The sequence below is a fragment of the Pomacea canaliculata genome, linkage group LG3 (genome assembly GCF_003073045.1).
Source record: "Pomacea canaliculata isolate SZHN2017 linkage group LG3, ASM307304v1, whole genome shotgun sequence".
In the NCBI taxonomy this organism is placed as follows: domain Eukaryota; kingdom Metazoa; phylum Mollusca; class Gastropoda; order Architaenioglossa; family Ampullariidae; genus Pomacea; species Pomacea canaliculata.
The window spans coordinates 5,618,705-5,641,789 of record NC_037592.1 but is presented as its reverse complement, the minus strand read 5'-3'; the positions used below and the strand labels follow the sequence as shown (position 1 = coordinate 5,641,789).

Below are 23,085 nucleotides of genomic sequence, written 5' to 3'. Positions count from 1 at the left end.
ACATGTATCCAGCTGAACAGATGATTTCTACAGGCTTACCAACTTAGGTCACAGCATAGGTCAGATGGCACCAGTCAAAGGCATGACTGAATGATGAGCAGCTGTACAATGGGAAGCGAAACCTGCTAGACAATAGTTTACCTTATTCTGAACAGTGACAAACTTTGAAGAATCTTCTGCAGGGAACACATTTAGACCAGCCTTTCGCATGTTCTGAGGACAGAAGAAAAGAAGTTACTATATTTATTATGATCTTCACATCCATAAATTATTACAGAATTCTTTGAGTGAGAGGAGCATCTGTTAACTGCTAACATTTTTACTTAATTACTGAATCTTCTATAGCCGGAAATTAAAAAAGCTGCCTCGTGTATATTAAGAGACAATGAAAATTTACATTTTAAAAAGGGGTGGGTGGATGGGGCGTGTATGTCTATGTCAACATGTATGTGTTTCACAACAGCTCATCTTGTATATCCAAAGCTATATCAGTGTGCAGGCTGTTAACTCCCACACACATGCTAACATTCTAACCTCAACAAGCTCTTTGACTGTGACCCACTGGTTCTGGAGATGAGACAGTTCTGGTTTGTTGGAAGGTTTGCTCAAACAGCAAAGCCCATCCTAAAGATAAAATGAAAGCGTAGACAAATAGTTTTTACAGTCTATATCTAAGATTTTATTGTATGTTGGTGTATGTGTGTAAATGCACATTTGATGGCATGGGTGTGCATGACTGTCTGTTTTATGATAGTATAATTTGTTCTAGATACAATCATTATGAAAAGAGCACCAATCACTTTCCCGTTTTCTAGGCAAGGAAATGTACCTGTGATATCTAATACTTTAATATTTTACACAAATAGAAAGAAAAAGATGAAATTAAGAAAGGAATAAGGCCATTACCTTGATCTCAATTTCTATTTCACTGATAGCGGCTATTATTGTAAGAACTGCAGCATTAATCCCATGAGGTCGCAGTTCCCATGACTGAAAGGGCATGTTGATATGGGAATCTTGCAGCAGGCACATTGGTCCAAATCGGCTGGCAGAGAATTTAAGGATCTGATTTTCTGAAAATATCACAAAGGAAAGCGAATTGCTCAGCTTTTGTACATCCCCATGTGCGGCTCTGAACAATGCAAGTTATTGTGGAATTGTAGTATCTATTCTGATGATCACAAACATCATTTTTGCACCAAAACAGCCACCATTACTTCGATTATGTCCTTCCAAATGCATAAGAAGCAGTTGTGATCATAGTGCATGGCCTCATTCCCACCTTCATCAAAAGATACGATTGAAAGACCATCTGTCCGCCAGTACTGTTTATTAGCATCCCACCATGCTAACTGAGGTTCTTCTAAGAAGAGGACATTGTGTGGCAAACTGCAAGCAGAATAAATCTAACATGCTGAAAATACTAGAAGAAAAACAATATCTCTAAACCTAACATGCATTCATGAATCTGAATTTTGTTTTAAGGCCTGTGAAGGGAGGCCTTAAATGTTCAATTGTGTGCATGATGAAAAAGATAAATAGGTGCAGTCTTCTTAGCATGACGTTTTAAAAGATGCTCTTTTTCTATATACAGGGAAAATGATACTCCATTCCTTCTTTATGACATATGGTAATGATGGTGACAACACCATGCCTCTTTGGCAAGAGGCAGAAGGTAAGATATTCTATACTGTGCCCATGGCAGGCAACTTGCTCTCACTTTAAAGTGATGTTGATGGGAGGCTTCTCATCTCTCTTGTCCTCTTTATCTTTGCTCGTCTTCTCCTGAGCAGAAGAAACCTGTGGCACATCCACCACATAGTCCAGGAATTGCAGCTTTTCCGGTACAACCACTAGAGAAAAGAGTGCACAGATCATATCATGAACATCTAAGCAGCTCAACATTAATGCTGTTCAGGGAATTACTATGACAATCTAGCAAGGTAGTGGTTCCCCTAAATTTGGAGAAACATCATAGCAGAGCCACATTACACATAATTTCAAGACAGGAGAAGAGACTGCATGTACTGTCCCATGGTATCTATAAATGTACAAACTACTGGTAGTGATATAGGTGTTAGTATGAGATATCAGGAAACATGTAACAGTTACCAAAAAAGTCTTTTAATGTACACTTTGAATATTAATAAAGGGCGGAAAAGAACTAAGGCTCATTTTTAAAAAAAATGATTGCCAAAAACTATGTTTCTTACAGTAAAATAAGTTTATATAGAATAAGACTTGATGCATAATATCTTTTGGCACATAGCCTGCAAGCGAGCTCAAAAGACCAAATGAAGGACAATAACCCATCTACTCAAGAACCAGCAGCAAAATAATTTTAGAAAAATTTAAATATTCAGGCAGATTTTGCTGTTAACCATGAAGTAATACCTCATCTGTTTTGTCCAAATCTTGTTTACTTGCTCGGCCATTTTTAGTTTTTTTTTCTATATCTTGGTTAGTACTTGACAAATGCTTGAAATTTTAGGAGACAATGGCAATGACAATTCTTTATTAACGAGAGGTAAAATAAGGAAGTAACTGCTTTTTTTCTATTTAGCCCTCGCACTTTACGGGGAAAGAATAAACTAAATAAATGAAGTAATTAAGTACAAGTATAATATCTTGCACTAGGCAATACTCTTATAAATAAGTTTTCAAGTACTTCGATCTTTTCTGACTGAAATTATTTGTAATTTTAAAACCAAATAATTGTTATGGCCTAAAGTTTTAAACTACTGAAAAAATGCATAGTCTTTGTGAATTGTTTTTGATGACTTTTATCTAATCTGTCTGGTCAGTTTGATGCAATGTAAAGTAGAGGCTAAATAATACATATAATGTTTGAATTAACAAAGCACAAATAATGTCTCACCACAGGGGAAAATCACACTGCATGCATACACTTTTAAACATTCACGAAGTGAAAAGGTGAGAAAAGAGATGCTCACACTGTGTGATTGTCCAGTTCTTGCACACTTTGGGTTGGGGAGGCAAGCAAAGAAGGTCAAAGGTGAAAATTCCACCTACAACATGGTAAGCTCTAAGGTCCACCACATTATCCTCTTCATCAAAGTCCTCCCATTCTAATGGCTCTGTTATAATAGAAAAGACATCTATCAATGTTTCATTTCAGTTTCCACTCACATTTAATGCTTTATTTTATTGGGAAAATAGATTTACAGTATACTTAAACTTTGAATAAATATGGTTTGTAAACTATATAGGCTGCTATGATTATCATATCTTTTTCATGGATAATTCTTGAAATGTACTGTTTTCTTTAGGGACACTTTTAGTGTTGAACACAAATCTTACAGAACTCTCAATTCATTAACTATTTTAAAACCCATCTATTTTGTTTTTTATTCAATGACAAAAGTAGATACCAGGGGTTGGGGGATCTTTATAATCTTCCTCTATAACGGGGCGTTGTTCTTGAACTGGAATTGGTTTGTCATCATCGGTCGCTTCCAGGGTTAATGCTCCCTGCCACAGAACAGCTGTCAATATAACTCTAGCCATGCAGGAGACTATGCTGCAGTGCTCCAATGCATAATATTATTGAATGTTCTTTCAATAATAGCTGTGTATATGTGTATACATAAATTCATTTTGTTTTCAACTCAGGGAAAATATATTCTTGTAAATGTACTGCCTGAGTTGAAAACAAGGAGGCTTTAAAAATAATGTTATCTTAAATACATCTTCAATACAATGATGCTGGTTTTTTTCAAATTTATTAACACTTTCAGTAATAAAGCAGACATTCTTCTAAATAATGTATGGTCACAGATCATTGCTTTATCAAAGATTACATTTTAAATCTCTTTATGGCATTTATAATATTGCCATCACTATTCATTAAGCACCCATAGATGCAATTTCCTCAATGTACACTTTGTACACAATTGTTTCTTGCATGTGTGTTGGTGGTGAAATTTGATAAAGAAAAAAAATGTATTTTCTCTTCTGCAGAACTAATAATGGCATGTATTCCACTGAACTTCAAGCAATGAAAATTGATCTTAAAGTGTTACTGGTGAACAGACAATAGAGATGCAAAACAGAAATTAAATGCCTTCTCAGAAAATTTAAAACTGATGTGATAGACATCTGCAAACAACTGTTAAATTTTAGCTGTGTCTCTATTCCAATTATGAGTTCGAAAAATGTGCATACATTTGCTTTTGTTGGGGATGAGTTTGTTGTTTGTTTGTGATTTTTTTCTTAAACTGTCTGTATAAGAAATAGGTCTCTTTCCTCAGATTTGTAAACATGCATATTATTAATCATTCACAGCTATTTGCAGATGTGAAGAATTTCTTTCTTAAAGACAGAACTGATAATTACTTTACAATTGTGCATAAATAGACTTTCACATAAATTTCTGTTTTTTCATATAAAACAAAGCTATAGCAATGATGACATTCTCAAATAAGTAGTCTGCTTTAAATAGTTCTTATGCAAACGACTTGTTTTTAGAACAAACAAAACAATCAAGATGCAACAAAAGCAAAACTGTTGCATGCAGTGGAAATTTCAATTTTCGCTATGAAAAAATGCTACCTTCAATGACTTGCCTTTTGATTTCTTCTTACGTTTATCCTGAAAATAAAATCCATAAATGTCCAACAGGAATATATCTTCCCATTCCTCTTTTCTCTTCCTTGTTTATGAAATACTGAGATTTAACTGTTGACTTAGCTCATCATGCTTCTGGCTGGATGAACAACAGATTTAACACAATGTTGAAAGTAGCAACCACATTTCATTCTCACTATATTACACTTGTTGTAAACAAACAGTGACCTCTTTATAAAGCAGTTGCCTCTACCTCTGAAGTAGTGCCAGACTAAGCCAGTGGCCAGCAAACTGCTCCAGTTTACTGAGTGGGAGAAAGGAGAGAACAAAAATTGTAGTGCAGGAAGATGTGCACTTCTGCTATGATGGTCCTCACAGAAACCTCCTCCAGAAATATAAAGGTCAGAGCCAGTCTAGCACCTGGGTCTAACATCTTATAGCTGACTTCCAAGAGTTCACACCATCAGAGAGCTCATAGCCCGTGGAGCCTATGCATTGCCTTTTAGAAATGTTTCACATCTGGTAACAAGGTCCCATTGTAAGAGGGAGAAGAATACACAATTATATCTTGATTCTTTATATGATTCTGGAGAGGAAACAATATTTTCAAGGACAGATATGTACAAATCTGTTTACAACCGTTCTACAATCCATATCTCTAGGCTCCTGAGTTTTCTTTCTGAGTGGCAGCTTTTCTAGTCATCTCTGATGCTTAAAATACTGACACACCCATCCCAGATCTGTGCCAACTATTTGATTGTAGATAACCCTGTGTTTGTAAATTGTAGAACCCATGCACACAGCTGGCACCTTCTCTATGCTTTCTCTGCTGCAGACCATAGACTAAGGATGGAGCTTTCTGTGAAGAAACAATGGGCCCATTTCCCCAAGCCAGGACAACTCACTCTTAGTGGATCAGCTGCTTTGTTTTCAACAATGATTGGAAGACAATGGTGCATGCTTTTCAACTGTACCCTTTGTGTCTAAAGATGGTGTACAGCGCTTAACTGCTCATCACATAGTTACACTGCACTCTGTCAAAATCTGGCTTCTCAAGGCCAAGGATTACTGTGAAAAGACTTGTGCTTTTCAATCACCAGCTGTGCTGCGGCAAAAAGGCTTGTGACGCCAAACTTGTGTCTCCTGTGCTACAGTTTTTTTACATTACAGAGAATTCTGTATGTGTGTTTCACCAGGTGATCTAAAAACCACAACAAAGTTCAGGCATCAATATTTATTGAAATTAGGAACTCGCATTGCAGTGTATTAAAAGCACTGCATGGATAAGTCAAAAAACTAAAAAGCATACAGGTGTTCAGGTTCTCTAAATGTGCATAAATTCTACCTAAGATATATATAGCACTGCATCTTTTATACTGTTTACTTGTGTCAGTGAGCAGTACAGGATCTAAAGAGTTCTAAATTAGGACTTGTAAGCATCTGAGAACTAGATTTTCAAAACCTTTCGCCACAACAGATGTAAATTGTAGTAAACTGTCCTAGAATAGGACTTTTTTTTTGGGGGGGAAAGGGGCACTGGCACAATGCAGGATGCTTTCCATAGTAAGGGGACAGAACTGTTAAAGAGCTAGAGATGTTAAACGTAAAGCTTAAAATTTTGACAAGTTAGTCAGCACAGTACCTTAAGAAAGAAGACCTTATCAGGGTCAGCTGCCTTATAAGTGTGTACCTTGTGTGGCTGTTGCCACACCTCCTCTTTTGTAATCTCATTAAAAACCTCCACTTCCCCTATCCTCTGCTAGAGCATTTATTATTAAGATCCTCCCTCAGCTTGTGTCTTTCATTCGTAAATTGTGACAGTTAAAACAACAATAAATTCTATTTAGTTTATCTACATATTCCTTGTTCTCTGAGTTATCTACTTCATGCTTTTCCCTCTCATCAGTTTTATTCCCTCCAAGAAGTCTATGAGTTGGTTTATCAATCAGCTGACAAAGACCACGGCTATCTAAAGCCTCAATCAACCGCTTCACATCATTATCTTGAGGTCTATCAAAGTGAAAATTTACATCCCCCAAAATAAGAATCTTCTCCTTTGTGAGTAAACTGCATGTCCAGCAGCATAGTAAATTCCTCATGAAACAGAGAATCGGAAAGCTGATTCTTTTTAGATGGAGGAGGTCTATACAAACTATACAGCTCACTTGCTGTGGCTACCATCACATCACGATTGGACTACTGTAACAGTGCATTGTGGGGTATACCTGCTACTCAGTTGGATCGACTCCAAAGAGTTCAAAACACAGCCGCCAGGATTGTCACCCGTGCAAAGGCGTCCACTGAGCACATCACAACTATCCTACAGAGCCTTCACTGGCTCCCAATGAACAAGCATATTGACCACAAAGTACTTTCCATCGCTCAGTCCTGCATGTCTAAAACTGCTCCTGACTATTTGCAAGAGATAGTTCCTCCGTACCAGCCGTCAGGTAGCCTGCGCTCAGGCTCCCAGTCACGCTTCTGTCTCCCTGCAGTGGAAGACACCAACAAGAAGCGCACTGGAGCCAGGGCCTTCAAAAACGCGGCACCTAAGCTGTGGAATGCTCTGCCATCATCACTCTCCACCATTACCTCACCAACCATGTTTCGTAAAAAACTGAAAACCCATCTGTTTCTTTCAAACCAGTCTTAAACTACCAAGAAACACTTCTGTCTATACTTTTTACTTTTCCTGGTGTTTTATATATTTGTTCACTTTATTTTTTCTTCTTTTGTTTTTTTCTGCGCAATGAGCATTCTTCGGAATGGATACTTGCGCACTACAAATTGACATCATCATCATCAAGACTTTTCTTTATATTTCTTCTAAAAAATTTTGCTCAATTCCATGTTTCTACTTCTCCTTCCCTGCCTTAATGGCCCTCTTAAGTTCTTGCTGTATAGGTCATATACTATTAAAAATATTTATGATTTTCCAGAAAAAGTCTGCATAAGGGCCAAGCTGGTGCTAAAGGTAAATTGGCATTATCAACAAACAAATAATTTGTTTTACCCCACGATGCTCTTTCCGCTGTTCCCGCTGTTCCCGCTGTTCCTCCTGTTCCAGCAGTGCTTGGAGGTCGAAACTGGCTTCCCCCTCAGGTAAGACTGCTGGTGCTGGTTCAACTATCTCTTCCTTAGTTACTTCCTCTTCTGGTTGGGGCAACTCCACTGGTTCTGAAAAAAAAAAAAAAAGAAAGAAGAAGAAAACATCAATTACCCTCTATATAACTTCTGTGGACTTTGAGAAGGCATTTGACAGTGTAGACAGGGACGTCATCTGGAGGCTGATGATTCACTATGGCATTCCACCTAAGCTCATAAACATCATCCAAGGGTTGTATGAAGACTTGCCCTGCTAAGTTATTCACAATGGCAAACTCACTAAAACTTTTGTAGTGAAGACCAGTGTAAGATAGGGTTGCATATTATCACCAACAATCTTCCTGATGATCATAGACTGGACTATGCGCAAGACAACAATACCGGTATCCAGTGAACCTTCACTAAACAGCTAGAGGACCTGGACTTTGCAGATGACAAAGGTCTTCTACCTCATCGGCAACAAAATGCACAAACCAAACTGAGTAAGCTAGCCGAGGAACAGAAGAAGACTGGCTTAAAGGTCAAAAGAAAGAAGACCGAAGTGATGAGAATCAACAACAAGCAGGAACTCCCAAGCCAGCTTCAAGGAGAGAACATCCTAGAAACAGACTGCTTCAAGTATCTGGGGAGCATTGTCAACAAGGGCAGTGGAGAGGACGATGATATCAAAAGCCGCATCAACAAAGCCAGGCATGCTTTCAACAGCCTACGCCCCATCTGGAACTCCCAAGCATTATCCTTTGGCAGTAAGACCAGCATCTTCAACACCAATGTGAAAGCAGTCCTTATATATGGTTCTGAAACCTGGAGAGTGACAAATACCATAAACAAAAAGCTCCAGACCTTTACCAACTGATGCCTACATCATATCCTGGGAATCAGATGGCCTGAAATGATCTCCTACAGCTGCCTGTGGAAAAGAACTAACCAGAATGCCACTAGCTAAGACATCAAAAAGTGTAAATGGGTCTGGATAGGACACACACTGCGCAAACCAGCTGACACCATTGCCAGGCAGGCACTTGACTAGAACCCTCAGGGGAAGAGGAGAATTGGGAAACTAAAGCAGACTTGGAAAAGAACAGTAGAGAGCGAGGCAAAGGACATTGGAACCACCTGGGCCCAACTGAAGGGGGCTGCCCGAAACCAGGTCCGTTGGCGAGGTGTTGTTGCAGCCTTATTCTCCTCAGAGGAGCAACAAGGAATAAACTAATATCAATTACCTGTGACTTGTATCTAATAGTACTACACAGTATAAATTTAGACTTTTTTAAATTACACTTTAGACTTTTATTCTGTGTAGGCCATAGCTCTTAATTGAATAGGGTGAGTATAAAAACACAGAAAACATGAAAAACATCTTTACATAGATGTGAATAGTAAATGCATATTGTAATGTAATCAAGCTTTTGCAATTATACACCTTTTGGTGAAACATACAGGTCTCTAGCTATATCTATTGTAACCCACATCAGTACACATGCATGTATATATAAGGGCAGATCCATGTAATTATATATATGCAATATCCATAAAATACTATACTTACTACATGCTTAGCCCGGGCTACCAAGGATATGACCGGACTATGTCACTGGTAAAAGCCAGAGTGTACTGGCCGGAAATGTACACCGATGTTAAAAACTATATAGAAATTGTGACAGGTGGGTGCTAATCCGTCGTCAAAGTTTGCATACACCTCCATGACATCTGTTAGCTGATTGCCCACTTGCAGTGCTGTTCATTGACTGTACGAAATTAGAAATGTCAAGTGACAGCAGGGATAATGTGCTAGTGATGACTGACGTGTGCAGGCCATCACCACAAGGGACCAGGAAGCCGAGATTGGCGCGAAGGTGATTGTGAAGGAATGGTTTCAGAGGTTTGGTGTCCCACAGTGATCAGGGCCGAGACTTTGAAGGCAAAGTTGTGCGAGAGTTGTGCCAGCTTTATGACATCAAGAAGTCCCGCACGACGCCATACCATCCCCAAGGACAATGGTCAGTGTGAGCAATTCAGTCGATCCATGCACGACCTCCTTATAACGCTTCTGTTGAACACAAGCGGCGATGGCCAGAATACCTGCCAGAGTTACTTCAGGCCTACAACAACACTCCACATGCTTCAATAGGGTTCGCGCCGTTCTTCTTACTGTTTGGCCTTCCAGTTGACTACTTCCTAGGCCGACCAGGCCCTTCTGCCGAGAGCACACCGACTGGTGCGACAACATCGCCATCGGCTGCAGGAGGCCTTTCATAAGGCCCTGCGTAATACAAAGGGGGGGGGGAATTGGGGTTTCACGCCGTGCCAGCAACTGAGGCTATATTACGGCAAGCAGCCAGCCCTGTAAAATGCAGATGCCACGTGCAGAGAAAGAACAGCGTGCCCGAGAAGAGAAATGAACTCTGGGCAGCCAACCTTGACTGCATTGGTGACAAGCGCTAACCGATGTGCCACCGGACCAGAAGCCTTAACGGTCTCATCTTAAATATATCGTGCAACCATTAGCTATCAGATTTAATTATTCATATTTTAATATCAGTGGTTATCACATTTAATTATTCATATTTTAATATCAGAAGTTATGTGGAGTGGGTGGGGTTGCAAGTATAACATCATAAGTTCTGCTCTCTATTTCACTCTGCCCCACAAAATTGTTTGACTGGACTGTTAGATATTCCTATGATGATGTCTGCAGGAAAACTATATGGAGAGTTGTTGCCAATCTCAAATCAATAGAAACAGTTCACTCTTCTCTTTTTGTAAAAAGTATTAAATATTGGCTACATGTTTTGAGCATGAATCCAAGGAGACTGCCACATAAAGCTTACAATATGGTGTTAAACATACATAACCAAACAAGATAATATGGGCTTCTTCTATAAGATTTTCATTGTATCATTATGGTTTTGTGCATGTCTGGCAAAATCAAAGCATTGGAGACCCTGAACTATTCGTTGCAACATTTAAAAGAGGCTCCAACTTTGTTATCAACAAGAATGGCATTTTACTATATCTTCCAATAAACAATATCAATTCTATAATTCGTTTAGATCCTCTTTTACTAATAGTCATCATTTGTACTATTTAAGAAATGAGAAATGCTTTCATCAGATTTAAAGTAGGCATGTGTCTCTTTATATAAGTCTATGCCCTTAAGCACATATGCAATACATTATCTTCTGATTTCAACTGTCCATTCTGCACAGATGAAACAGAACTTCACTTCATATTTATGTGTTCCAGGTATACTGCTATTGGAAAGATACATATATATATATACCTTTGAAATTTTCTAGAAATCCATCTATGTTTAAACATCAGTAGTAGAACGAAAATATGCAACACTACACTCTACATTTTAAAGACATTAGAAATAATAGTAATAAATGCAAAATTTGTAAAGCGCATACTCACACTCCTAAGGAGTATGCTTTTAGTGCCTAAGAACAAGAACAAGACATGGACAGCATACTAGGGACAGGGAAACAAATAACATGAACTAAGAAAGAATAAAAGCAGTACTAATGAAGAATAAAAACAAGAACAGAAAATGCAAAGAAGAACCAACTGAGAGATAAAGGCGAGCAGGGAAGGGTGTTAAAAAGGACTAGCATGGTAGGAAAGGGTGTTAAGAGTAATTGTTCTGTAATGTTTACAGAAGAGGTTGGTTTTCATTGCACATTTAAAGGATTCAATAGTGGCTAGGTGGCGGATAAGGAAAGGGAGAGAGCTCAATTATTTTACTGCACAATAACTAAAAATCCTGTGGCCATATGTCGGTTTTCTGGCGACAAGAAGAGTAAGGAGATGATCATCAGACTAGGAGTGGAGTTGTCTAGCTGGGACATAAGGGAAGAGAAGTTCAGAGAAATAATCAGGGCAGGTGCCAGCAAAAAAATTAAAACATAGTACAGACAGTTTGTACTGGATGCCGATGGGTAGCCAGTGCAGAAAACAAAGGAGAGGAGTGGCATGGTCCCGTTTCCTTGCTCTAAGCACCAGATGTGAAGCAATTCTGTACTTTCTGGAGTTTGTGAAGAAGAGATGCACGACAGCCAGCAAGCAAAAAGTTACTATAATCAAGCCTAGACAGAGCAAGCACACACAGACAATTTAAGAGTGTTGGAGTACTGGTAATGCACACAGACAGAATGTGACGGATGGCACTACTGACCCTGCGTAGCTTATAATAGGCAGACTGACAAACAGCTGTGATTTGTTTAGCAAGGGTCATGTCTTAAGTGACAATGAATCCCACATTCCTGACAGATGACGCAAAGGTGATGTTCATTCTGCCCACCTTGATGTGATTTAGTGGACAAACAAGTGAAGATGGATTTCTTCTTCTCAAACATATACAAAACAATACTATGTAATGCAATACCTGTATAGTTGTGCTCTAAGAGACAACTCTACAATACACCCAGGTTCCAAGTTCATATCATTATATCCCCTTTATTCTCAATTCTCTAACCCACAAAAAAAATATGAATAAATACACACAAACACACATAAAAACATTTTACAATTTTCATAATTTTACTCAGGTTACTAGAAATTTAGGTGAAATGTGTCTACTAATTAGCCTATAGCAATTTCTGGATATTTTTGTTTTAAAGCTGTTTAAATGTCATATTGTCAGATTACATAATTGCATCTTGGTTTACTGCTGTCTGCCTGCATCCGTTTCATTTGCTTACCTTTGAATTTGCACCTGGGGTAGAATGATTTACTATAAGCTGAAAAATGGTCAAATGTTGTGCGCATATAGCGAATGGCACAATCTGACAGGGTCAGTTGACGAGGGATGTCAAAGGAGCAGCCAGCATTAGTGAACTCAAAAGATTTAATCCTGCCAAGACAGAATACATTTCCTTTAAAATATATTTTATTTCTAAAGGCTGATATTAGTAAACACTTTATGAAAAAAATCAGACTCTGTTTGCAGCTAAACGTTTTAAGAAGAATCAGCATATATTGTAATTACCAAATAAAAATGAATCAATCTCATTTTCATTTAGTATAAAAGTCTTTTGTCTTAACAGCAATATAATACAAATCTGCTAACCTTTATCTTAATTAACATTGACATGAACGCCAGCACCTCCTTTGACTACACCCTTTATCCCCTGATATTAGTACTGAAGGTCACTGGATGGCAATACCTGTATGCCTACTTTAACAAGTACTCACTAACTGTGCTCGTGCATTACCACCTTAACCAAACTCAATACTTATTTTCAGATGACAAAAGCAACTATTTTAACCTTGGATTTTTGCTCAGATTGCCCCAGACACAAAGAACAATGTCTGCATTCCTGATTGTGTACTGCAGATTGCTGGTTTCTGGGTCCTGCAGGCTAGATGCATCACAAAGAATTTTCAGGGAAGCGGCATCTAACTTCACCTGCACAAGATGCTGAATTTCTCCAATTGTCTGAAACAGTGATAAATTGAAATATACGTGTACACACACACATGAACACACACACATGCGCAAGTATATATACATACACACACATGTGCATGACAAAGCAACAGAGATATGCTCTGAGAAATGCATTGTCCGACTATTTCGTTGTTGTATGAACATCCCAGAGCATATAGTCAGTAACATTTCAGTCAATAACTGACTGTGTCTGTATATATAAATCATGGTTATAACAAATTGTATTTGTGGTACATCACTGACTGAAACATGACTAAGTGGCATATGATTATGTAGATAGGCATTTAAAAAAAATAATTTACATATAATTAAATATTATCTACACACACATACAAAGGTAAATTGTCCATGATCTTGCAGATGTAGGTATAGTGAACTGTAATAATCAATTCACCTATTCCTAATAGGACATATGGAAAACAGAGTGCTACAATTTCCTTATAAATATATATTTACAGATAAATCAGAGAGACCTGATTAAGTGGACGGTGGGAGTTTTCCAATCTAGTCTGAATGAGATTTCAACCAGCGCAGAAGCCAAGAGTAGAGAACTTCCATATAAAGATGTAGGTAATAGGACAAAAACAACAGGGACAGACAGTAGAACAGACAGAGAGTGCACAGACAAACAACAAAAGAGAATCAACGGGAGCAATCATCACGAAACATGATTAATGAAAGACTGAAAGTCTCCTACAAAACTCACCTCTCGATAACGATCACGCTCTCTCTGTGGAAGATCTTCTAGAGGAGTATCAATCAAAAGGGACTCAAGTTCTGCAATAAGCTGCAAAAAAACATTCTTTTAAGACATTTTATTGATAAGCTGCAAATAAAATACATTTATAAGACTCTTTTGACAGCTGCCTGTTGATGCTACCATAAAGATAAGCACAACCTGGACTAAGCAAAAATCAGATTTCTCTGATTTATTGGGAAACAATGAATGGAACACTCCAGAAAACTGACAAAATTAGGCTTCATTAACAAAACAATAGACTTTAATGATGCTTGATTTTAATGCACATACTGTAAGGTCAAGTACAGTGTCTTTCAGAATTCTTTCAACATCAGTCTCAGCTGTGTCCTCCAGCCTTAGATTGATGTATGTGTTTATCTCCCCCTGAATTGTAGGGTCAGGAGACCCATCACACCGCATGTAGCGGGCCCACTGCAAGATCAGATAAATATAGTTAAATGGACAAGAAAATCTTCATGAACAATTAAATGGTCAGTAAGCTAGATTCTGCAGATCGATTTCATCTAAGAATATGACTAATCACAGTATAAAAGCTTGTTCTTATCTATTCTGTTAAGGACAGATCCATCAGTGTATTGTACGTCTGCGGACATTTTTCATATTTTATCCACCCTCTCAACTGATAGTACATAGGTATAACCAACCTTTGCTTCCTTGCGTCTCTTATCATCGTTAGCTTGAAGGCGACTTTTACTTGCAAAGAGCATACTCATCAGTTCCCCCATCTCTAAACGTCGACATTTCTTTTCCTGCGATTATAATGCGTGTGGGAAATCATCATGATATCATATAGTCATCTAGTGTCAGTAAGCATATTCTTATATTTGGCTAATTTTGCAACGTTAGAGTTGAAGAATATTTCTTACAGTAGTTACACTCACTCAAGCCTACTATATTGACAAATCTATCATGAATACTGGCACGGAATTTGGATAATGCTATAAATCATTTGTAATTAATCACTGACTTCACATTCGTGGACATACAGATGAAATATTGTCATTACTACACCTTTCATACCCTTCTCGTTATTTTGTCACAGTTGTCCTTTTTTCTCATTGTAGTAGTCGTGCAAAATGATTGTTGTGGGTTACTAAATGTCCCCAGCTTCACACACTCCCACAAACAAACACATTCACATGTACACATGCATGCATAGCCATCCACACACACACGATGATGTAAGACTTTGTGTATACTTAAGCAACCAAATCTAGTGAAAGGAAGGTTTTTAAAAATAAAGCTATCATACCTCATTTTCAAGTTTCTGTCTTTCAAGTTTCAGAATCCTGGCTTCTATTTGTTTTCTTTTCTGTTCTTCAAGAATCCGTAACCTTTCTTCCTCTTTAAAAAAAATTGTTTAATGACAATAACAATTCTTTACTAACAAGAGGTAAAGTAAACAAGACATGCTTTTTTTCCATTTAAGGTACTATAAGCTAGGGCTGGATACTCACTTTATTACTTTAACAAAATATGATAAAAAAAATAAAATTCTACCTTACTATTTGTGATGTTTAATGCACTAAACATTAGCTGTATTTGAAAAAGGACTTTTTCTAACACTAAACTTATGCACTGGTACCAAATCAAAACTCATTTTTAGCTTGTAAATGCTGTATTTGTAAAGTATTCACATTCCTTTTGCAATAAAATGCAAAACAAACATTTTCATTATCCATTAAAATAAAATCTACGCTAAAAATATTCTTTGGAGAGCATACATGTTTTTAATATTGTTAAAAAAAAGACCTGCTTAACATTTCTCAGATTCAAAGATCTTGATGCATCAGTCATTTAGTCGTCCCATGACTGGCACCTGTCCCTTTTGGGAGGGGGGGCACATTACTGATTTATGTGGGAGCTAACAGGGCCTGCCACATTTGCCTATTTTAGGCAGTAACGAGCATGTCCTACACAGGACGACCAGTCCAGTCATTAACATTTGTAAACCAGTTCTTTCTTTGGCCACCACAGCATCAACTACCCTCTGAGGTGCCTTGGAGGGACAAGTTGTCATGACATGTCACATGGCCAAAGAAGACCATGCATCTTGCATTGCTTGACTGTTAAAAGTAGAGATTCCTGGTGTCCTACAAGTGTGGGAATCTTGTTTGGTACAAAGTCATTGGTTCTATGTTCTTTGTATGAGATCCAGAGCAGCCTCCTTAAGCACTGGATTCTCCTTTCAGTTTCAGTGAGCAGAGTCCACGTGTTACAATCATAGAGCAGGATCAGTATTACCAGAGATTTATACAGCTTGTACATGGTAGTGAACCTTATGTTATGGCTATGCCAGATCCTAGGTAGTCTATCCATTGCCACTGTTGCTGTCACGATCCTGATATCAATATCTGGCGTGGAGCTGCCGTCCTTGAAGAGGGTATAGCTCCCAAGTACTGGAAGCTGCTTACCTCTTCGAGCTGTACCACATTTATATAGAAGTATGATGGTAATGGAGAGCTTTGAGCATGATGTTCTCAAAGAAGATATTAAACAGCAGGTGTGACACCTTTGATGCATATCTACTGTGGTGCAAAAGTAAGCTCCTATTTGGTGATCCAGCATTACTGTACTCACTGAGCTATTGTACAGCATTTCAATGACTTGCATGAGGCCTTCTCTGATGTGGAATTTTTGCATCACATGACAGAGCCCCTCATGCCAGAATCTGTCAAATGCCTTTCTAAAGTCAATGACATTGTGGTAGAGGTTCCGCTGATATTGAAGATGCTTTTCTATAAAGATGCAACAGTTGAAGATCTGCTTCTACATGATCTGAAGCCAGCTTGTTCTTCTGCTAGTAGCTCTTCTGTGGCGGTGCTGATTATTTGTACTGTTCACTTCATCTTTATTGTGGCCTATGTTCATCAAAGGTTCGATAGGTATGTTGTGTCCTGCCTCTTGCTGACTGAGTGTGTGTGTTCGTGCCCGGTGTGTGCTCATGCCGGCTGTGTGAGCAGTTGCAAGTGTGCAGCCGGCAACACTGGGGGTGATCCACAACAAGAAGTTGGTAGGCCTTTTTGCTGTCATCTTGTGTCATTCCATCCTCTATGTCCTGGAATTGGCTCTCGATCCAATTTTCCCTAGCTGCCTTCATCCCTTTCTTGATGGCACAGTTCACTTCTTTGTATTTGATAGCTGCTTCGGTTTCGCTTTTCTTTTTTTTTTCTCTTCAATGCACTTCTTTAGTCACAGAGATCTAGGATGTCATTCATGACCTATGGTTGTTTCATATTCCTATGCCGCCCTAGAACCTTCCGGGCTGTTGACCTCTTTGATATCTCCAGCAAGGATGTCTACATCACATTCCATCAGGTTCAGAGCGCTAAATTTTCCTCCAACTGTGGCATTGAAAACTTCTGCAATGTCTGGGTCTTGCAGATCTCCAAATCAAACCAAATTCGGGGGATGTTTGAGAGTGGCTTTGCTTTCAGCTTCAGGTTCATTAGAATAAGGTCATGGTCACTATGTCAGCACCTGCATGGTATGTCCTTGTCTTGGCCTTGCTGATGCAGGATTTGAAGTGTCGGCAGCAGCATATAGTCAATTTGATTATAGACCAATCTGTCCAGTGAGTGCCACGTGGTCGTCCATGATTTTGTTGTGGTGGTGTAAGGTGTTGGCTAAGATGAGTCACTGTCACTGGTTTCATCAAGGCTAAATTTGTCCACCGTTACTGCCATTGATGGTATACCATCTTATAAGCATCTTGGCAGACTTTGGCATTCCAGTCACTAAGCACAATGAAGATGTCCTTTTTCAGAACTGCCTTCATAATGTTATCTAGTTGTTGGTAAAACTTCTCCCCTTCGTTTTCTCCATTCGTGGAAGTTGGAGCACATACTTTGACAACGGTGACCTTGTGGAGCTTTGCTGAGTTACTTATGGCGATCAGCCTAATGGATACAGGTGTACAGCTGATGACTGCTCTGGCCACCTTCCTGTGAACAAGGAAGTCTATGCCATACTCATGTCTGCATGGTGTCCTCTCCATTTTACCAGTTTGTGGCTGTCATCCGTTGTTGTTTCCCCAAATCCTGTCCAGCTGACCTCTGCCAATCCCACAATGTCCCACTGGTAGCGTTTTAATTCATGGGTGAGTTGGTGCACTTAGCCGCATTAGTGTAATTTGCGTACATTCCACGTGCTAATGGATGTTCCCTCTCTCAACTTGATTTCTGTAGCACACTTCTTGCTGACCCCACGCTGGAGCCTGCAGTCGTTCTTAATCCGGGTCTCGACTGATCCAATTGTCTCTTTTGCGGTATATATATCCATGGTCCTAACATTGAGCATTATACACTTGGTAGCGCCCAACTCCTCTCCAAGTGAACCACAGTTGGTAGTCAGCCTGGTCATGAACACCTATAGGCGCTGAGTGCTGGCTGGTACTTTCATCATGGAAGGTCTTCTCCCGCTGATGTCGTATTATTATCAGGATTTTCTGTAGGGGTTTACTCCCTTAGCCTTTATCTTTTCCTCAAGGCAGTGGGACCATTTATCTTTGGCTAGGATTGTAGTGCGAAAATGGTGATGGTCTTAGTCAACTGCTTCCTTTTCCATTTTTCTAGTTTAAGATCCATAAAGTGTTATCTATACAAAAAAATTCTACTTACTGGTGAAAGTCAGCAGTGCAGTTTAAAACCCCTGATTACACAGTTGGTTTTCTTTTTTTAATTCTTAGTCAAAATGATTTAAGTGCAATCATTATCCAAGAGTAATGTATGACTTATCTTTATACAACTATAACCATTTCGCAGACCGTCAAAAATCATGATAATTTCAAAAACTCATGGTACAAAATGCTAATTCTATGATCACACACATGTACTGTTGAAGGATGGTCAAGACGGCATGCTCGTGCACATAGACATGATTTAGATATAAAATTAAGTAACTAGCTTGTGAGCAGGGAGAAAGAAAAAAATGGAAAATGTAAAGATGTAAAAATTCTATGATTATAAGCTCAGTCTTATACCTTCCTCCTCTACTGTTTTCTCCTCCTCCTCTTTCTTCATCTTACTTCTGTCAGTCTTCGATGGTTTCTTTTTCTGCATAAACAAAAATGTTACATTAGCTTCACCGTTGAAAGTGGTTCAACCCACTTTCCTTATCCTCTTATATGAAACAGCTGCATGTACACTTGCTTACCTACTTTTTTTAATGGACGTGTGTATGTCTGTAAGTAACATTATTTATAGCATGCTTGTGAATTTATATAAAGGTTTTAAATACCTGTTTATGCATCCCTTTGCTTTTAATGTGTTGCAAACTACCCGTTTATCTTCTCTCCCTTAGTTTTAAACTCCCACAATATATCAGACCTAAAGACAGCATGTCTAACCCAGCTCAAATATATATAAGTTTAAAAAGTAAGTCAAATAATGACAAGGTTATATATTACACTCATATTTATTACTGAAATGTTCAAAAGAAAAAAAAATAATAATGGCAGAACAAAATGAAGCACTTTAACACACACATAAAGCTAAACAATAAGCAGGTCTGAACAAACTCTGATAGCTTCACACTAATCTGTATCTATGACCTTTATGCATCTGTCTTCTTTGACACTTTTACATGAGTAAGCAAGAAATAAATGGATTCAATCAGCCTGCATGGTTTTCGCTAAAAATGCTACTGAGACAAAAAAGTTTTGATTGCAGGGTGGGTAGAAGAGCTGCGTTAAAATTTTTCAAACCACATACCCTACACCCCCCCCAAAAAAAAAAAATAATAAAATAAAATGATTGAAGTAGTAGGATAGAATCAATTTTCCAAACACTTTGCCCTAGACAAGGAAAAACCGCTCACAGTTCACTCCCCTGATGGTTACTGAGATGTGCGACCTTCACCTTTACCTGACTTTAAATAAGAAATAAACTACTGAAACATATCTATAAACATTCGCGTGCATCATAATAATGCTTTCAACAATGCATTGCATTTGTGATGGTTGTCCCTTAAGAATAAAGGAGAGCTGAAAAATTCTTATCGCATTTGGACATATACTGTGTACAGTCAAATCTCTCTACTATGCCACCCCGCTACTATGCCACTCTCGGTATTATGCCACTTTTGCTCGGTCCCGACTATAAATTCAATGTAAAAAAAAATTACTATGCCACCCCCTACTCTCGCTACTATGCCACTTTTTTGTGACTGTTAAAAGACACAAGTTGTGAAATTCCGCACAGTGCTCGATTATTATACTTTATGGTAGTGTGGGACATCGCTGTTAGGTGGGATGGAACATAGCACGCACACAGGGAGGGTGGAGGCTGGCGATGGGGGGTGGTCGCTGGCCGGGTGACAGTCACGTGACAGAGGGAGAGCGGGAGGGTGTCGACTAGCGACAGGATGCAGGTGGTTGGATGTGGTTGGGAGGGGTGGAGGATGAAGAGGTGAGGGGGAGAATGAGAGGAGACAGCTAGCGCCAGCCGACGATTCTTGAGAGCTTTGGACTGACGGGTAACTTGAGCAAATAAAGCCGTTTTTACGAACCCTCGTTACTATGCCACTCTCGCTACTATGCCACTTTTGCTCGGTCCGGGTAGGTGGCATAGTAGGGAGATTTGATTGTATCAATGGCATGCTCCTCCTTGTCGTCTTCCTTATCACCCCAATATGCTTCTGATCACCCCTTAAATGTTAAAGCTCTGCATTCATCGACTCTAAACTGCAGGAAATGCTCTTCTTCTCCTCCATCCTCTCCGTGTCACGACGCTTGTACGAGTCTGCCCGTGTTTACTAAGTATATAAAAACTCAAAAGAACAAATCCTAACTATAACAAAATACAGTCACTAACACAACGGCTTTTCCTTTGACTAACACACTCAAGCTTTTACTCACTCGCGAGGCACATTGTCTTGTCAAAGGCTCTCTACCAACTCAATCTTTTACTCACTAGCGAGGCACATTTAATTGTCTTGGCAAAGGCTCTCTACTCACTTCGTCTTCTCCCTTCTCTCCACTCTTCGTTCTTCTTCTTCTCTCTAACGTCCTTCTTCTTCTTCTCTCTGCTCTCTAACGTCCTTCTTCTATCTGCTCTCTAACGATCGACCTCTCCTTTGACGTCACCCTATTTTGACGTCACTATTTTTTGACGTCACCTTACGTCATTTAGAAAACGTCCATCATTCGCTCCCTTTCATCCACACGTACACGTGCTCAGTCCTCCACTCTGACTAGGTCCATGACACTCCGCTACACCCCATACTGCACTTTTTAATGCCCGGTCTATCTCATCCAAGCAGCAAGCACAAAAGAGACCTGAGATTGTAGAGTTCATCAGTGAAAATGATCTGAACATTATGCTATCGACTGAAACTTAGCTCAGAGATCATGGTGATGAGAATGTCTGTGCTGATCTAACCCCAGTTAACTACAATATATGGTCATTCCCGGTGGCAGTCGTGGAGGAAGAATTACATCTCTCGTGAGTCACCTTGCATTTGAGACTGATTTCCCTTTTGTTAACTTGTCATCTGAATTTTTTAATGCAAGACTTTCAGACAGAGAAGTTCATCTTATATGTTTATACATAACACTATAAACAAATTGACCACATTCATGAATTGACTGAAAACACATTTCTGTCAAAATTTCATGATCTGTTTGACAACTGCATCACGCTCAGTGGATACCTGTGGTTGTAGGTGATTTCTTAATGTCCATCTTGACAACCAAAAAAAACCATCTGTGTACCAAAAGAATCATGGACCTGATTGATGTCTTCCAGTTCCCCTGGTCAGTCATCAAGCACGCTCACATAAAAAATCATATCCTGGATAGGGTGGTGCACAGGCCTGTTGATCATGTAATACATACAGACACTGTCTCAAATGGGCTCTCTTCAGATCATTATTGTGTGCAGTGTAATCTGTCAACTAGTCGCCCAGGACTGACACCAGTATTTCACACTCCCAAAGATCAGCTCTATTCGCCATACTCTGTCCATTTCAACCACCAACATTCTCATAATCTCATTTGTTCTGTCTAAACTAGAATACCGCAACTCTTTTCTTGCCGCTGTCCATAGTATCTCATCCACAAGCTTCAGAAAGTCCAGAAATCAGCTGATCGTCTCATTTTCTGGACTCGTATATCTAAATATGTTACACCACTTCTTCACTCTCTTCATTGGCTTCTAGTTAAAGCTAGAATAGTCTACAAGCTCTTATCTCTATGATATGGATTCTTTGAAGGCTACTCTCCCCACTACTTTACTGAAATCTTGTCTGTCCACACTAATGTGTGAAATCTTTGTTCCTCATTAGACTCCCGCATTCTATCTCTCCCTCCCACAAAGACAGTCGCATACAGACAATGGATGTTCTCCTTCTGCTGTTAAGCAGTAAAACTCTCTTCCCCATCACATTCGCCACTCACATTCAAAGGCTACAGTCAAACGTCTTCTGAAAACATTTGTTCACTAAGTGCCCTTGTTAACTCCCTTGTAATACTGTATGATATGTTAACCATCATGTAACAACTCCATCTTACACTGTTTATAGCATCTACATCCCTTCATACCTTCATCTATTGCTTTACATTCTACTCTTGTACCTCATCTTTATGTAGTTCATTGTGCCAGTAGGTACCTCACTGTCCACTGGCTGCTATCTTTCATTTATCATTATTGGTCTACGCAGAGAGTGCATCTATCTTGGTTGTGATGCTGCATGTTAATTATAAGTTCCAATTATTATTATTACTGACATTGCACCATCAAAGCATGGTAACCCAGCACATTACATACAAGTTGTATCAAAGTATACAGCATACAATACAATTAGCACACACAATACATTACAAAATACAATGACAATAAACAAGTCTGGTGTAAGTACACTCTATGAAGTTTGTAGAACAATGAAATAACCTCACAATCTGTTTCTCAGACCACATCTCTGTCATTAAGCAATGCACGATGGTAAGTAAATGTATGTGTGTATATATTTAGTTTATATACACATTTATATATAAATAATCTGAGTAAATTGCAGACCAATGCTCCTTAAGGGAGCAACAAGGAATAAACTAAACTGCGTAAATGTGTATTCATGCATACCATTATTATAGCATGAACAACATTTCATATTGCAGATAAGTATAAGCAGATATTAAAATAGACAAATTTTTGTTTAACCTTGACTACAAGATTTTGGCAGAAAC

General features: G+C 38.9%; 1 protein-coding gene across 9 annotated transcripts in view; it reads right to left on the bottom strand.

Moving 5' to 3' along the window:
• Positions 1–23,085, bottom strand: part of LOC112560841 (axonemal 84 kDa protein-like) — a 31,457-nt gene that overhangs the window by 5,352 nt on the left and 3,020 nt on the right. For 6 of the 9 annotated variants that reach the window (XM_025232922.1, XM_025232920.1, XM_025232928.1 and 3 more), the window contains 16 exons: positions 18,886–18,958; positions 15,157–15,248; positions 14,549–14,653; positions 14,175–14,315; positions 13,851–13,931; positions 12,963–13,132; positions 12,396–12,547; positions 7,601–7,764; positions 4,573–4,611; positions 3,393–3,492; positions 2,955–3,098; positions 1,721–1,853; positions 1,283–1,389; positions 907–1,073; positions 535–624; positions 142–213 (listed from right to left, as the gene is read on the bottom strand). In XM_025232922.1, coding sequence (XP_025088707.1) covers positions 142–213; positions 535–624; positions 907–1,073; positions 1,283–1,389; positions 1,721–1,853; positions 2,955–3,098; positions 3,393–3,492; positions 4,573–4,611; positions 7,601–7,764; positions 12,396–12,547; positions 12,963–13,132; positions 13,851–13,931; positions 14,175–14,315; positions 14,549–14,653; positions 15,157–15,248; positions 18,886–18,958 — 1,830 coding nt within the window. The remainder of the gene's footprint in view (positions 1–141; positions 214–534; positions 625–906; positions 1,074–1,282; positions 1,390–1,720; positions 1,854–2,954; positions 3,099–3,392; positions 3,493–4,572; positions 4,612–7,600; positions 7,765–12,395; positions 12,548–12,962; positions 13,133–13,850; positions 13,932–14,174; positions 14,316–14,548; positions 14,654–15,156; positions 15,249–18,885; positions 18,959–23,085) is intronic. The other 3 variants (XM_025232921.1, XM_025232927.1, XM_025232924.1) reach the window with 2 other exon arrangements.